At 45.0% G+C, this 15,250-nt stretch overlaps 1 protein-coding gene across 3 annotated transcripts in view; it reads right to left on the reverse strand.

Moving 5' to 3' along the window:
• The window catches only part of LOC119464417 (kynurenine aminotransferase-like), a 54,714-nt gene that overhangs the window by 22,002 nt on the left and 17,462 nt on the right, over positions 1-15,250 (reverse strand). For 2 of the 3 annotated variants that reach the window (XM_037725376.2, XM_049655730.1), the window contains 5 exons: positions 12,637-12,723; positions 3,903-4,022; positions 3,698-3,818; positions 1,934-2,010; positions 1,544-1,633 (listed from right to left, as the gene is read on the reverse strand). In XM_037725376.2, coding sequence (XP_037581304.1) covers positions 1,544-1,633; positions 1,934-2,010; positions 3,698-3,818; positions 3,903-4,022; positions 12,637-12,723 — 495 coding nt within the window. The remainder of the gene's footprint in view (positions 1-1,543; positions 1,634-1,933; positions 2,011-3,697; positions 3,819-3,902; positions 4,023-12,636; positions 12,724-15,250) is intronic. The other variant, XM_049655729.1, reaches the window with a different exon arrangement.

A 15,250-nucleotide genomic window follows, 5' to 3' on the forward strand; every position in this document is an offset into this window, starting at 1 on the left:
ACCGATATCTGCAAAAAGTGGAGATTTCTGGTGGGGGGGTTACCCTTGACAAACACCTAAAATATCACTGCCATGTCAGTTCATTACTGCACAAAGTGTCATTTGGTATTCATGTTCTCATCAAAGCACGTGCATACTTTGCACCACATATTCTTACTTCATTATATCATGCATATATAGGTAGCCATTTAACATACTGTTTGTCTACATGGGGAAACACATATCCCACTCACCTCAAGCCTTTAGAACGCCTCCAAAACCAAGCATTGAAGCTCATGACATTTACACCACTGCGATGCCATTCCCTGTCTCTTTGCCAACTTCTTCGTATTCTACCCCTTCGGTATTTATTTCAATATAAGTTATCGCTTCTCATGTTTCGCTTCATTCATCTTGACATACCTACGGACGTCCTTTCTTTGTGTCACATCGTTAATTCATACAACACAAGGTTTTCTGAACAGAATAACCTCCTTTTACAGAAAATAACATCAAATTCTGGAAAGTTTACCCTCAGATTCGCTGGTATAAGTGTTTGGAATGCAATTACTGCTGACATTAAGATTACCTCTTCTGTATACTGCTTTAAACGAAAAATAAAAATAAAATTGTTAGAAGAGCTGCTTTCTCTGTGATCTTTTTTGTCTTTTTTTTTCTTGCTTTTCTTGCCGATTTTCCTTTTTGTCGTTGTCTTTTCTGCGGACGTGTGTTTTCTAGTATTTGTGTGGGAATTTCTACTACGTATGACTTTCTTCATTCTTATTGTTCATATTGATTTTAAATAAATACGTTCGTGTTCCATTGCTTTAAATTCACAAGTTAAACTAGCCTAACCGTTTTTATGATATTTATTTTTATACTATTTTCTTGTTGTTTTGTTTTTATATAACACTTTGATTTGTGAAATGTTGTTATCGCTTGTTTCATGCACCCTGCTGCTGTTTATGTGATTATATCGTATGCATTGTAAAACACGAGGTCCCCCAGACAGTTCTACTTTGGGACCTCCTAATGTACTAGCTAAGATGTATGCTTTCTTTGCTCTTGCGCTACAAATAAACTTCAAACTAATGCGATAAGTGGACAGGAAGCGACTGTGATTTCGGGTAAAAGACGTCCATTTGCATTTGGATAAGTTAAGAGGCATGTACCATTTTTCGTACCATGACGAGATTGCACTGAGATCACATTGGAGGCAAAGAACACCGTCAGAGGAGTTTACAGTGTTGTAAACTACGCAGTAGTCTGCGAAAAGTCGTAGTTTACAATGTATGCTAGTAGGAAAGTCTTTCACATAGATTAGAAATAATAAAGGGGACAGACAGGCGCCCTGAAGGACGCCCGAAGTCACATTGGTAAGAGGTGAGCGGTGATTTTTTGTGGAAGTGTATTGTGTGCGACCGGATAGGAATTGTTCAATCCATCTGCGTAACGTATTGCAGATTGCAAGGTTAGATATTTTTCGCATTAAAGTTAATATAGGTTCACATGACATTTCACATAGAATTTGGGCAGATATGTTGAGACAAACGTAATAGCTTACCTGCAGAAGGGTGCTCACGAGCGCCAGAAAGTTTTGGTGAACAAGCCGCAGTCCCCTCAGCAAACTTCGCGGACCATATGCCCAACCAATCTGCGTACATATCCAAAAGGCAACATATTATTTGCCGTTGTTAGGCTGCGAAAAGAAACGGTTTTGCTCGTTAAGTTGTAAATGACACACCGCGAAGTACTCATTTGCTGCCATCACTCTGGTACGTCCTTAAGTACATCAAGGATAAAAAAAAATTCGGTGTACTTTGTCTGCCAAAGAGGGTCTTCGGCACGCTGTCTTGCTTGGTATTTTTAAAATTTTGTGCTTATAAATAGAAAAACAATCGGGTCTAATAAGTCCTTGCACAAAGAGGACAATAAATACTGAACGCATACTTGCCTTCCAGCCGAATACGCCAAAGGTTGGTGCAACACTTCCTATTGTTATTGTTCTTTCCCACATGCCTGAGAGAGTATCTGCAGGAGATTAAAGACAATCGGCGTTAAAATAATGTTATTACGCAACAAAATATTTATCTAATATCATACCAGACCGAGTAATTAGAAAAGTTGCAGGAAAATATAGTTTTACCTAGTGCCAGTAGAAGAGTCTGTTACTGGGCCTGTTGGTACATACTTCTAGGAATTATGGAACCCAGCCTTTAAGATGCAAACACCAGGAGAGAAGTAGACGGACACACGCTGGGACTAGCAACAAGTTCAATGAAAAACAACCACACAGAAGTTCGCAAGGGAAGCTCATGTGTCATACATACCCCGTGACTATCAAAGAAAAAACACAATATTTTTAGCTTATTCAGAGCGTGCACGAAGGCTCTAAATTTTACAAAAGAACTGGCATCAGACAATACAATTAGGTTTTTAGACTTAAAACTAACCTTCTCTGACAATGATCACGTCTGCTGGATGTATGCGCCTCGTACCCAGAAACAGATTCTACAATTCGAGTCGTCGCACTCTAAACTAGTGAAGCGTGGCATAGCCACCCTTTGCATCAACAATGCCCTCAATAGAAAAGTACAATGCCCTCAAAGTACAATGCCCTCAATAGAATAGAAAGCTGCCATCATTCAATGGAGCAAATTTTTCATGAGCAGATTAAACGTCTACATGTGGCCGGCTTTCCTAACACTGTTCTAAAGGCAGTAGCTGAGACAAAACTGAAAAAAAGTTGGAAAAAGAAACAGAAGGCAGAGCACATAACACTGCCAATGAGGACCGTAAGCGAGTGGAAGTCACGCCGTATATCCACAAGGTTTAACACGATGTGAAAAAAGTTGCCACAAGGCACGGCGTTCGGGTTGTGTTTTCGGCGCCATGTAAGATGTCAAGTCTATGTGCTAGTATTGAAAATGATAAGCCTAGGAGTGCCTGCAGTACCAGCCATAATTTCACAACTTGCATCGAAAATGTTGCTTATCACATACCGTTGAAGTGTGGTCGCGGGTATATAGGCCAGACGAGGCGTTGCATTAATGTCCACTTAAAAGAACACGAAACGTCTGTCATGTCACAAGGAGGAGCAAACCTCCCTGCTCATTTCCGAGTGTGCGGCTGTTAACCTGCTTTCGAAGACACGCAAATTATTGGCAGGGGAACTGCACGATACGAAAGAGAACTGATTGAAGCGTACCATGTCCGAAACCACGGTCACAACCAATGTGTTACTGTACCCTCGTTATCGCTGTCAAAGAAAGACAGCTTATTTAGAAAAATGTGGCTACTAGGTATCATTTTGGGTTTTTTTCTTTGATAGCCACGTGGTATGTACGATGCATGCGCGCCCTGGCTTCCCTTGCGAACTTCTGTGTGGTTGTTTATCATTAAACTTGTTGCTAGTCCCAGCGCGTGTCCGTCTACTTCTCTCCTGGTGTATGCGTCTTAAAGGCTGGGTTCCATCGTTTCTACTAGCGCAAGTGTTCGCTTTTTTAAAATTTATATCTCTTATATATCTATATTTCTTGTTATTAAGCTATGCGGCACACACAAGCAAGCAAACATGGATCATTTTGAGCAGCATTTTATGCGCAAATCATGTAGTACGATGTATAGCCTTGTTTCAATTCAAGAAACTTTTCAAGCACTGTAGAATAGATGCATTTCTCAAAAAAAAAAAAAAAAAAAAAAGAACGCCCATACTCACTCATTCTGCTATGTGTTGCACCTTCGAAAATTATCCATTCGTAAGCCTCGTCCATGACGCAGATAACGTTATGCTTTATGCAAAGTCTCGAAATCATTTCCAGTTCTCCCCGTGAGAAAACCTGTCAGTTTAGTAAATACCAGATCGCATTGTAAAACAGGTCACCTACAGTTGATCGCACTAAATGACCAGGATATTGACTGACCTTTCCAAGCAGATTATGCGGCGTGTTGAGAATGATCATTTTTGTCCTAGAGTTGAACTTCGATGCAAGGTCCTCCATGTCCAGCAACCAATCGCTGCTAGTTATTTGATCTTTATTTATCTGAGATAGAGAAAAATTTATTTATTTATCTAAGAAAAAAATATTGAGAATGATGCCAGTTGTCTAGATTAGTTCCCGGATGCCTTCAAAATGAAAACAAAAACACTTGTACGCATTCATTCTGTATAAAACTTGTGTAATTTTTCGAGACGACAAATACAATAAACGATCTCGATATCTACGAAATTGGGAAATCGGACCTGGTCAGAGATAAATATCCGACGAGAGAAACCGCACATTTCGGAAATTTCTGCCAAATTACAGGATGAACTCATATTCATTATGGCTGCCACAAAATTCACGCGCGAAGTCCGTCTGGAAGGGCTGCGGATAGTGCACAAGGAAGTGTCGCGCATTCTGGCCTTTCTGCGAGAGACACGACTGACATGGTGACATATTTAGCGCGGAAAGAGAATCTCAGGCGGCGCAATTGGTTAGATCTGACAGGCTAACCCCGCCTGTAGCAACATTATCATCACCATCACCATCAAGCAAAATGTAGGAAATAAGAAACACGTGTCTTCAATAATTCGTGACCCTAAATATCATTTCGGATAACTTGTTCTTCACCCGTCACTGGCCTACTTGTGACGTCTGCGCAAGGACACGTTTACTGTACGAACACAAAGGCAAGGAGCGCGAGCGATGCTGTACAATAACTCCAAGTTTCTTGTCTCCGTACTGCAGTGTAGTAAGATACTGGGAAGTACACCGTGCTCAGACGGAGAGCGGGACCTTTTCGGCAATGACACCGGCAGGCGCTGTCATGATATTCTGTAGGTGGGCGCTGCGGTGCGTGAGGGACGTTATGAATGATAACTTCGGCAAGAAAGAAAGCATAATCCAAACTCGACCAGATCCGGCAAAACAGAAGCATGATTGCTCAAAATTTAACGTACAAATATCCAACTAAAAAAAAAATGTCACAGTTTCGCCCTAAGGGCGAAGCAATGAATGCGATAGCAACACAGCAATGTCATACGAAGTAAGGTGAGCGGCTTTGGTAGCAATAGGAATTGTAGTAAACATGAGCTGATTAAGTAAGCAGGTGTGCTGCGGCGTAAGTAGACCGACATGAAGAGAGACTGGATGACCACGAGAAGCGCGTGTGAAACGGTGGTGTTGATAAGAAGCCCCCCCCCCCCCTCCCCGCCCCGCTCCCTCCGACGCTCGCTGCCCGCTTCCTTGCTTGCGCGTGGGAGATTGAGTGCGTTCGCTCTCCGTGGCAGCGTGCGTGCCCGCACGCTTCCGCTCGGGCATACGGCGCGCGGCGAAGATTTTATCTATACGGAACCTCACGGCGACGGCGACGGCAGAAATCCGGTGGAAGTGTCCGTATAATTGCTATCGCAATAAAAAAAGAACAAATGTGAAGAATGTGTCCCGAATAACACAGCACCATGACCAGGCGACATCCAAATACAGCTAATCAAACAGCTGGGTCCAAAGAGCAAGGCACAGACGACTGGTTTCATGCAGCGAGGGATTAAACCAAAGAAAATTACGACTGGGTAGCGTAAAAGCAGCATGAAGCTTATTTATAAAGACAAAGGTTATAAGGGTAAGGCGAGCTCGTACAGACCAGTTACGGTAACTTTGGTGGTATATACGCAACTGTCAACTCTCGCAATTTGTTCGTAAAGTTTGCGAATTTGGGCTTGTGCTCCAATTTTACGAATTACTCGTAGTCCTTTAAGAAAAATAATTTCTTCTTGCGAAACAACTTTAAAGGTGTTGAAAGAGGAGGCGGCGCAAGATTGAATAAAGAAATGCATGCAAGAAATTTTGATGTACTTGCACCACCTTCTTGTGCTAGTGCCAGACGCCGTATACCGGTGGGTTACCTAATTCGAGCAAGTTTATTCACCATAGTTCCTGAAGCAGGCAAAATCGGCTGCAATAAAGTGGCTCAAAAAGTCAGTGCGATCTAAAGACAATGTATTGCTTGCCTGTCTGCTGTTCCAACTGTAGCTGCTGCTATAGGGTGCTGAGTTTAAAAGTGCAACCGTGTGCCACAAATGATGTGTTCCCAGAGCAAAGATTTTCCATCCTCTCTCTCTACTTCCCCTTCGTCCACGGGATTTTTACCCATTTTAAAGCTGATAGGTTGGCAGGTATGCATACAGAATGACATAGAAATGCATAAAGAAAGACAGCAAAATGCTGGCTCTCCCGTAATCGAGAGTAGATGTAAGCATGAAATGGCTATCGGCAAATCAAATTGGTGCCGCGACGCAGGCCTGCAAGCTTATTGAGCCGAATTGACCTGTTTGGAACTGAACCTCGTTAAAAGCCTCGTATCTGCCAAACAACCATCTGCGGCGTGCCGGACGCTGCCGGCCTGGTCACGCAGCGTGGCGCCATCTCTCGAAGAAGGCGGCGCAAAACCCGCGCCGCGGAACTCGCGGACCGCTGGCGTTGAAAAGATCACAGGAAACCCTGTCTCGCGCCAAAAGCTGTCAATCAAGTGTATGGTGCACTGTATCTGCCTTTTGAACGTCGCTATTGTAAACGACAAATTAAACTTCAGCGTACTAGAAGTTACAGCTTGAGTGATTTTGTCAACAAACATTAGGAAAAAATCCGAATCAATATTTTTTTGTAACATGTTTGGGCAGTAACTAGTGTATATGCGGTCCTGTACAAGGGGTTGTGGGCCAGAGACCACATTTTCTCAAGTTTTGACTGGTTACCCGGATGTTCTCGTTTCGTACTCGCCCCATTCTCGTCTTGAGTACCCGGATAACGGCTCTGGATTTTGGCTCAAGGTCTCTTGAAGGTCACCGACAACCGGAGCTAAAAGCATGTCATGCATAAATGTAGAGCTGTCGATGTGGGTGGAGAATAATATATTGGTATCAGGCCAGGCCGAAGCTTAGAGTATAATATATTTGTACTAACTCAGTACATAGAGATCTCAATAGCTAAGAATGGACCTTTATAGATAGAATATTACAGCGACGCTGTTAGCCTCTCGGTGGTTGGCGTTTTTTGTGTCCTGTCCATGAACAAAAATTATCATCAGCGATGGCTCATACCCCCTCCCCAATCAAGCAAAAATGCAATGGCATATCCCCCTCGTAATGCAGAATCTACAAGCACTCAGCAAAGTGAAGCGAACAGTGCATACATTCATTGCAAACACGCAGCATACAACGTATAGAACAGCGTACGTTTCAATAAAGAACAAGCTCAAGACAAGCATCTATCATCAGCAATGCCGCATACCCCCGTAAGCAAGAAAAAAAATCACACCATCTCACCCTACGGGCAACCATGGTGGGATGCGAAAGCATCGCGGGGGGTGCGCATCGAGTTTCCGTTTCGTTTCACTTGGCAACACAACCCAATGAAAGTGAGAGTGAGAGAATGTATTGAGAAGAGAGGAGACGTTTGTACGGGGTTGTTGCGCCTTTATTTAGAGATCGTACGTGATTCCTAACGTCGGTGCGCGCGCTATCTTGAAGACGATGGCTTTGTGGTCGGTGAAGTGTAGCGTCAATGGGTCTTGCTGCAGAGGGTCGAGTTTGAAATTTGCGAAGACGAGGTCTATGCACGTTCCCCTGATGGTGGTGGGTTGCTTGTGATCTTGGGAAATGCATCGCAAAGAGTATACGTCCTTCATGTGCTGCACCAGGACGGCCGCGTTACGCTGACGTTCGTTCTGGACGCTCCCGACCTTGCTCAGGTTGTTGTCGAACCAAAGCCGGTCGTACGCGTTGCAGCTGTGCCCGAAGCTCCGATCGAGGAAGTCGCGCTTGAACCCCGCCCCGCGTCAGCACCGTCGAAGCCCGGGCGTTGTATGGCCTCGAACGCGTTGCTGCTCTGGCCGCAGACTCGCGTTGCCTCGTCGCTTCGGGATCGGGAGCTGCCGCTCGACGCTGCCGTTGCGCTTCGACTTTCCGAGCCCCGAGTTCGGGGTCGGCTTGATAACGCTGACGTTACACTTCGGCGTGCCGAGCCCGTGTTGCTTCCGTAGAAGTTTCCTGCCGACGCTGATGTTTACGTTCGGCTTCCCGAGCCTTCCTCTGCTCCGCGGCGGTGGCGCTGCCGCTGCAACTAGCGCCAACGTTGACGTTGTTCATGGCGTTTCGCACATCGTTGCGCAGAGAGAGAATGACGGAAGCACAGCGAACGCGCGAATTTACTTTGAGAAAAATTGAATTTCTCAAAGTAAATTCCGTCAGAAAAATCTTAAAGTGCGGCTTAACCACAGACGTGACAGCGTCGGATTGTAATTTGAATATACGAGTGTGGTGAAATGCCAAGAGACGCATCGTGGACGACGACGAAGTGGCGTCGAAAACATGCAAGCACGTGCACCGCGGAGCTGCATCGTTCACATGGACAACTCGCTGCACGAGCGCTCGTCGCTCAGCAAAATAACATATCAAGAAAACACCTACGAATGAGCGAGCGCTACACAAGAACTTTTAGCGAATCGGTAAATAACTCGTGGCTCAAGCAGCCTGCAGACAGTGAAGAGCCACGCCGGAAAGGCAGACGGAGCTGAGAAGCGGAGCAAGGAAGACGCGTTGGCTTGGGTTGGACGTCAACGTTCGGGAGGCCAACAGGAGGGGCCCGGTCGGGCGTCAACGCACGCCTCTAGACGACTCGTCTTCCGCTTCTGTCACCCAACAGGCGAACAGGGGTCTGCGGGAGCTGGCCAGCCGTCTCCGCTCTTGCAGCTTGTCTGGCTTCCGCTCCCGTTAACCAACCGATCGACGAACCAGAGTCCGCGAGGTCTCACCTGCCGTCTCCGCTGGTGCCGTTCGTCGCGCGATAGAACGCGAGGTCTCACCTGTCGTCTCCGGTGGTGCCGTTCGTCGCGCAATGAAGTCCTTTTTAACTAGGACTAAGAGACGTAAGGCTTTAGCCTTCTCCTTAACTTAGTACCCACGTACGAACCCATTTCAGTGGTTTTTGAATGTTAATCTTTTCTCGCTGAGTCATTGTCATTTTTGGTGAGTCATGCTCATGAATGTGACTTATACCATCATGATTTAGTGTTTACTTCACTTAGTACCCACATCAGAACTCTTCTTTCTGGGGTTTTACGTGCCAAAACCAGTTCTGATTATGAGGCACACCGTAGTGGAGGGCTCCGGAATAATTTTTACCGCCTGGAGTTCTTTAACGTGCACTACAACGCAAGCACGCCAGAACTCATTTCAGTGGTTTTTGAGTGTTAATCTTTTCTCGCTGAGTCATTGTCATTTTTGGTGAGTCATCCTCATGACTCTTCTACCACCATCATTTATTGTTTCCTTCACTTAGTACCCACGTCAGAACCGATTTCAGTAGTTTTCGAGTGTTAATCTTTTCTCGCTGAGTCACTGTCATTTTTACTGAGTCATGGTCATGGCTATGGCTTCTGTCACCATTTTTAGTGTTTCTCTTTGTACCCACGTGCAAACCCATTTCGGTGGTTCTTGAGTGTTAATCTTTTTTTTTTGCCGAGTCATTGTCATTTTTGCTGAGTCATGGTCATGACCATGACTTCTACCATCATCCTTTAGTGTTTCCTTCACTTAGTACCCACGTCCGAACCCCTTTCAGTGGTTTTTGAGTGTTAATGGTTTTTCGCTGGATCATTGTCATTTTAGGCAGCTGTTTCATGACCTACATGACACGCATGTCATGACATTCATGTAATGACCTATCATTTATGTGCGTCATGCCCTGTTGTGATACTATGCTAATTTTGGTACCCACCAAGTTAACGAAACGGCCATGAGAGCATCAAGACGTACGCAGCTGTTTCATAAGTTCATAACCTACATATGACACACGTCATGTAGGTCATGAGTTTTGGTATATTCCTGAATCATGATAATTCATGATTTGGTATGCAAATCATGATATTCATGTCATGGCCTATCATTTATGTTCGTCATACACTCTTGTCATAGTATGCCAATTTTGGTAAATGCCAAGTTAACGAAACGACCATGAGAGCACCAAGACGTAGGCGGCTAGATAGATAGATAGATAGATAGATAGATAGATAGATAGATAGATAGATACTGTCAAAGTGGCAAATGTTCGCCAAGAAATGATTCGCATTTAAAAAGCCTGATAAGCAGCCAGGGATCTTTGAATGCTATAGCGTTCCACTCTTAAAGGCGAAGTTTAAGCGTCTTCCAATTCTGATGGTGTTTCGCTGTTCTTTGGTTCTAGGCAACATTTAGGGGAATGTTGAAAACCGAGCCTTTCTAAAGTTTTTACAGCGAAGTTGTCTGTGGCTAGGATCCGGGATTTTATGGCGTCCGCACGCAAAAACTATCATCATCAGCAATCGCTCGAGCGTCGTCGTCGTCTTCTTCCACAGCTGGCTCGTCGGCGCCCCTCGACGCAACCGCGTGAACGCGCTCGTGACACTGCTCACGAGTTCCTCGTCTTCTTCCATAGCCGACACCGCTGCCGCTCATCATTCCAGCGTAGAATTTCACTTCCCTTCTGTCTTCGTAATGGGGAGGCCGCGTTTACGGCGTATGAGCCGTTCATTGTCTTACTTGACAGACATATTTAATAAAAGAGCTGATACGCGAATGTGTACGCGTACCTATCTTCAAGATGACCACCGATCGGGACAATAAACGTTCGTACCTTTGTTCAAAATTCTGTGTCACCTCTGTGTCGTACGATAAACAGCTTCGCTGGTCATCCACCTCCACAGAGTGGAGTGAGTGAGATAACTTTATTTGAAATCCGGTGATTGGGACGCCTAGGCCTGGGGCAGCCTAGATGGCCACAGAGTGGAATGACTCATGAATTGTTTATGTAAGAATGGAATTCAGTGGTTCAATAAATATAAATTTGAAGAAACAAGCAGCAGAAGAAAACGTGAATTTGTTCGCTTGTACGCGAAACTTTGAACAAAGGAAGCATTAATATTTGTAGTAGTAGTCTCTTATTTTTTTCATGAAAACGTTGATAAGAAATTTAATTGTGAGGTGTAATGTTCCCAAAGGGCAAAGTGGGTTTTAGGAGAGCGAGGTGGCTACCTCGGCTAGTTGGTGATTCTGAGCTAGTTGAGGAGAGACGCCGTAGTTAGGACGTTTCTAACGTGCAACGAAATTCGTTAATCTAACAAGTAACAGTTTTCGGATTTCGCCACCATCAAAACGAGGCCGCTCTTGTTTGAAACGACATGACAACAGGATATCGGAAAACCTCGGTTCACCTAGTTCAGTCTAGCTGTCAGTGGTTCTCCTCTCATTCAAATGAGTTCGCTTTGATCATTCAAAACCCTAGACGCTGTGTCACGCACAAGCATACTGCAATGCCACTCACGCCTGTGAACAGACCGTACGACTGTCGCTCACAATTTCATACACGTGATTTTGTGAATCTTGGCGCTAAAGTAACAGCGCAAAATTATAAGCCAAGGGCGCGAACCGGGGTGGCGAGAAATGCAGGGTTTCAAAGGCCCCTTCAGCACATTCAAATGACCCTTACAAATATTTGATAAAATCGCTAATGCAATTGCACTTTCTCATCTTTAGGTATTATACCTGTTCTCTGTTGAAAGCAATATCAAAATTGGATGTAGAACATAAGAAAAACATTTGTGAGCTTCTTTCTTGTGCATGTAGTATCCAGGTTCTGGGACTTCCATGCAGTCTAATTACTGTGCAAAGGCGCTATTGTGCTAAGGAACAACGTAAACGCTTTTCAAACACAATTTACAAGTACGTATGGTAGGGTCGGCGTCGTTTGTTAGCAGCGACCGCTAGCAAAGGATCTTAGAGGTTCCCCCAATGATCTGTTTGGAACGTACGCTATATGAATGGAGTCTCGAAGCGGTGTTCGAAGATGACGGTTTCTTTCATATATGACTTTGTCTTCTTCCTTGTTGCGGGACCACACTTGTCGGCGATCAGAGTCGGCTGACTTCCAAAAAAGGGCTCCTTGGCAAGAGCGGTAACAATTATTGCAACCGGGCACAAAGCCTGTCTCTCTCGTCTCGTCACCATATGTGTCATTTTGGCACTCTCCTGTACCGCGATAATTCCTCCAACTGCACTAGAACTAGACGGTATAATAGGAAAGCCACATCTTTCAAAATTCCATCAAGGCAGAGCAGTTCTCAAGAAACGTGAAGGCAAAAATGGCCGAGCAAACGCATTTAGCCAGGCTTTTGCGAACAGCGTTCCCTGTGATGGTCACAGCCTGCTGTGGGCCCGTCACCTAAGTTCTGTCGCGCCCCGGACGGAACTTTCTAGTACTCTTGTAGACTATGCTTCGTGTTGCGTATAGGGCAACGACGAAAGGCTTGAAGGTCTCACGAGGTACCTATCGATTATGGTCTGGAGCAAAGATTAATAACACCTGGAATGCTTTGCCTTATGTTGTGGACAATCGATGAGTAAAAGAAATAATTGAGAAATTTATCAACTATTTTTACTTATAAAATGCTGAAATAAGCAAGCAGACAACACACAATTATTTTACTAGTTAGAAACTACAAACGGGCTCTGTTAATCTCACGAGAAAGTATTGATGACAGGAATCACCTCTGCTAAAAAATATCATCACATGAACTACGGTATGCATTTTGCAGAAAATAATAATCCGAGCTAAAATGCATAAAGAGGCAAGGTTGTTTTACCGGCCGAAGGGGTGCAAAGACTGGAACTCCTTCCGCCATCCGGATCATGGCTTCGTAGTACTCGAAGTAAGGCTCAATAAGGATCACCTGCATGGTTTATATCATATCTTGTACACACCTTGACGGTCCACGCATTCTCTTGCTCGATTTGGTAATGAAGCCAAAATTACCTTAACTAAGGCGCTTTCCCACAAAGTTAACTAAATATTAGCATCGGCTGCTCGTGGTGAAAACGTTAAGGACGCTCAGAGTCTGCATATTAGGATTCATAACAATGCACATTTACATGTTATGCAGCTTTCTGAAATGTCGCCTGTATGAAAGCATTCGATTTATAAAAAAACACCCAAGGCGCATGACGTCTGTGATGAACTGCACGGCATAACTATGCTGGTTTGTATAGATGAGTGACGGAATGATTAGCTTTAACGTTCCATTGCATCACAAGGGAGCCATACTGAATGGCTCCGAATTTTGCACCAGGGGTCACGCAGCGTGCCCTTACGACTCATTACAGGAGCGCTTTCCGACCTATCGGAATGCGGCTGCCGGGAATCAAACACACAACCTCGCCGAGGCTCATTTGCGGGGCACCATAGTCACTGAGCCGCCACGGCAGGCATCTCTTAACGGCGGCACTTGAGGCTAAACGCAATAAACATGACATACAGAGGACACCTGAGATAAACAAAACTGACGTGCATATCCCAGGCTTGGTTTATTATAGGCGTAGGCCGTTCTTCCCAATAGCCTTTTTGATTCGCGCTGCTCGGAGAGGCTGAACATCTGGGGCTAGTGAAACACTTGGTTCTCGTCGTTGCAGGAGACATGAAATGCCTGAAACAGTGAGAGATCACGTCTCACAAACGCCTGTATTGAAAGTGTAAGCGCACAACATTTTGGTGCACTCGCGGGTCTTATAAAAGAAGCAAGCATCGATGACGACGAATGCACCCTATCGCGCTGCCAGAAAATCGTAAACGCGCAAGTGCGTCATCGGAACAATTTTTCATTGTTACAGGAAGCGAAGAGTTTGAAACTACCCGCTGCAGTTGCGCTGCTGAGCACGAAGTGGCGTGTTCGGTCCCGGCCACGGCGGGAGCGTTCACAGTCAGGAAAACTGCTCCGTTAAGGGCGTTTCCTAGTGTCTATAACTCACCCCCTTACAACTATAGAAAAGGGTGTGAGCGAACTAATATTGCCATATGAATCGGTGATTTTTTTTTTTACAGCGCAGCTAGCTGTATATGTCTAGGCGAAACACTCCTGGTCCGACCACAGAAATCCTCCGGCGGAAATAAACCTATCGAAAACCTATCGAAAACTCGCGTCTCGTTCACTTGGTATATATTGGCATCGTAAGGGACGAATGCTTGACTAACATGATTGATAAGTCATGACATCGATAGCATCACATGCTCGTCAGTTACGTCACGATTAACGATAATGAGCCAAGCCAAGCCAAGCCAGGCCAGGCCAGGCCAAGCCAGGCCAGGCCAGGCCCGCCGCACTAATTCGGAAGTGTTTTCCCAAGATTTTTGATTTTTACAAAAATATAAACAAAGAAAACAAACCCACGCAGCACTCCACAGCGATTTGAACTCTGGACCTGCAAATCGGCAGTCTGAAGTGCTACCTCTCTTCTGCTCCGCCGACAGTACCGCAGAGAATATTACAGCACAAAAGTGCGCTGGGGCTTCTAGCTGCTACAACAGGCTGACACCACGCGATCTTTAGTTCTTCTAAACCAGCACCAAGGTGAAACAATTTAGGCAAAGCTGGCAGTAAGATCTGAAAGGCGCAAATGAGAGAGGAGGAGAAAATAATTCTCTTCATTTTACAGCCGGGGTGCGGAATTTCCGCAATAAATGCTGTGTCCTTATCGATAGCAGATGGTTCCGAATGTACCTGCAGATGTTTATTCCAACTGATTCTGCATGAACAGCTGCATTGCAAGGCTTACTGTGTATAATATTGCGGATCCGATGATGCTACACCAGAAAGAACATTCACCTGAAGAACTACGGTTGGCGTACACGCTGTAGCCATACATGCCCGAAATAGGATTTAAGGTAGACGATGATTTCTTTCACAAATACTCAAATCAGTTCATGTGAACGCTACGCTTGTTTCGTGCCAGACAGTAAGGAAACTCGTGGTGCTCTGGCCACGCTGTGTTCGATTATTGAACACTGCACGGCACCGTAAGAGTGGCAGTGCTGGGGAGCAAACATGTAGACTCCCTAGGTAGTGCAAAATGACATAGGGCAAGGACTGCTGCTCAATTTCATACTCCGCCAACTGGTCTCAGTCGTTAATGACATCTTTCATGCAAGGTCAAGAAACAATTTAAACTTCCACCACACGAAGAAAGTGAGGGAGGTGGGTGTTTAATGCCAGCTTCAGGGTAGAATTTCCCTCCTGAGAACTGTTATTACACGTCCTGAAGCAAGATGTAGTAGCTGCGGCACTACTTGAGTCATCTGTGTATGTACAGCTTGCTGCTGTCTGCTGTGATCGTGTCTACATTGACCATACCGGTAGAAGCCTCGATGATCTTCGCAAACTTAAGATGGAGCTTTAGCTTCGGGAGGGGACTCCTATCTAAATACAC

Source organism: Dermacentor silvarum, chromosome 9, assembly GCF_013339745.2.
Source record: "Dermacentor silvarum isolate Dsil-2018 chromosome 9, BIME_Dsil_1.4, whole genome shotgun sequence".
In the NCBI taxonomy this organism is placed as follows: Eukaryota; Metazoa; Arthropoda; class Arachnida; order Ixodida; family Ixodidae; genus Dermacentor; species Dermacentor silvarum.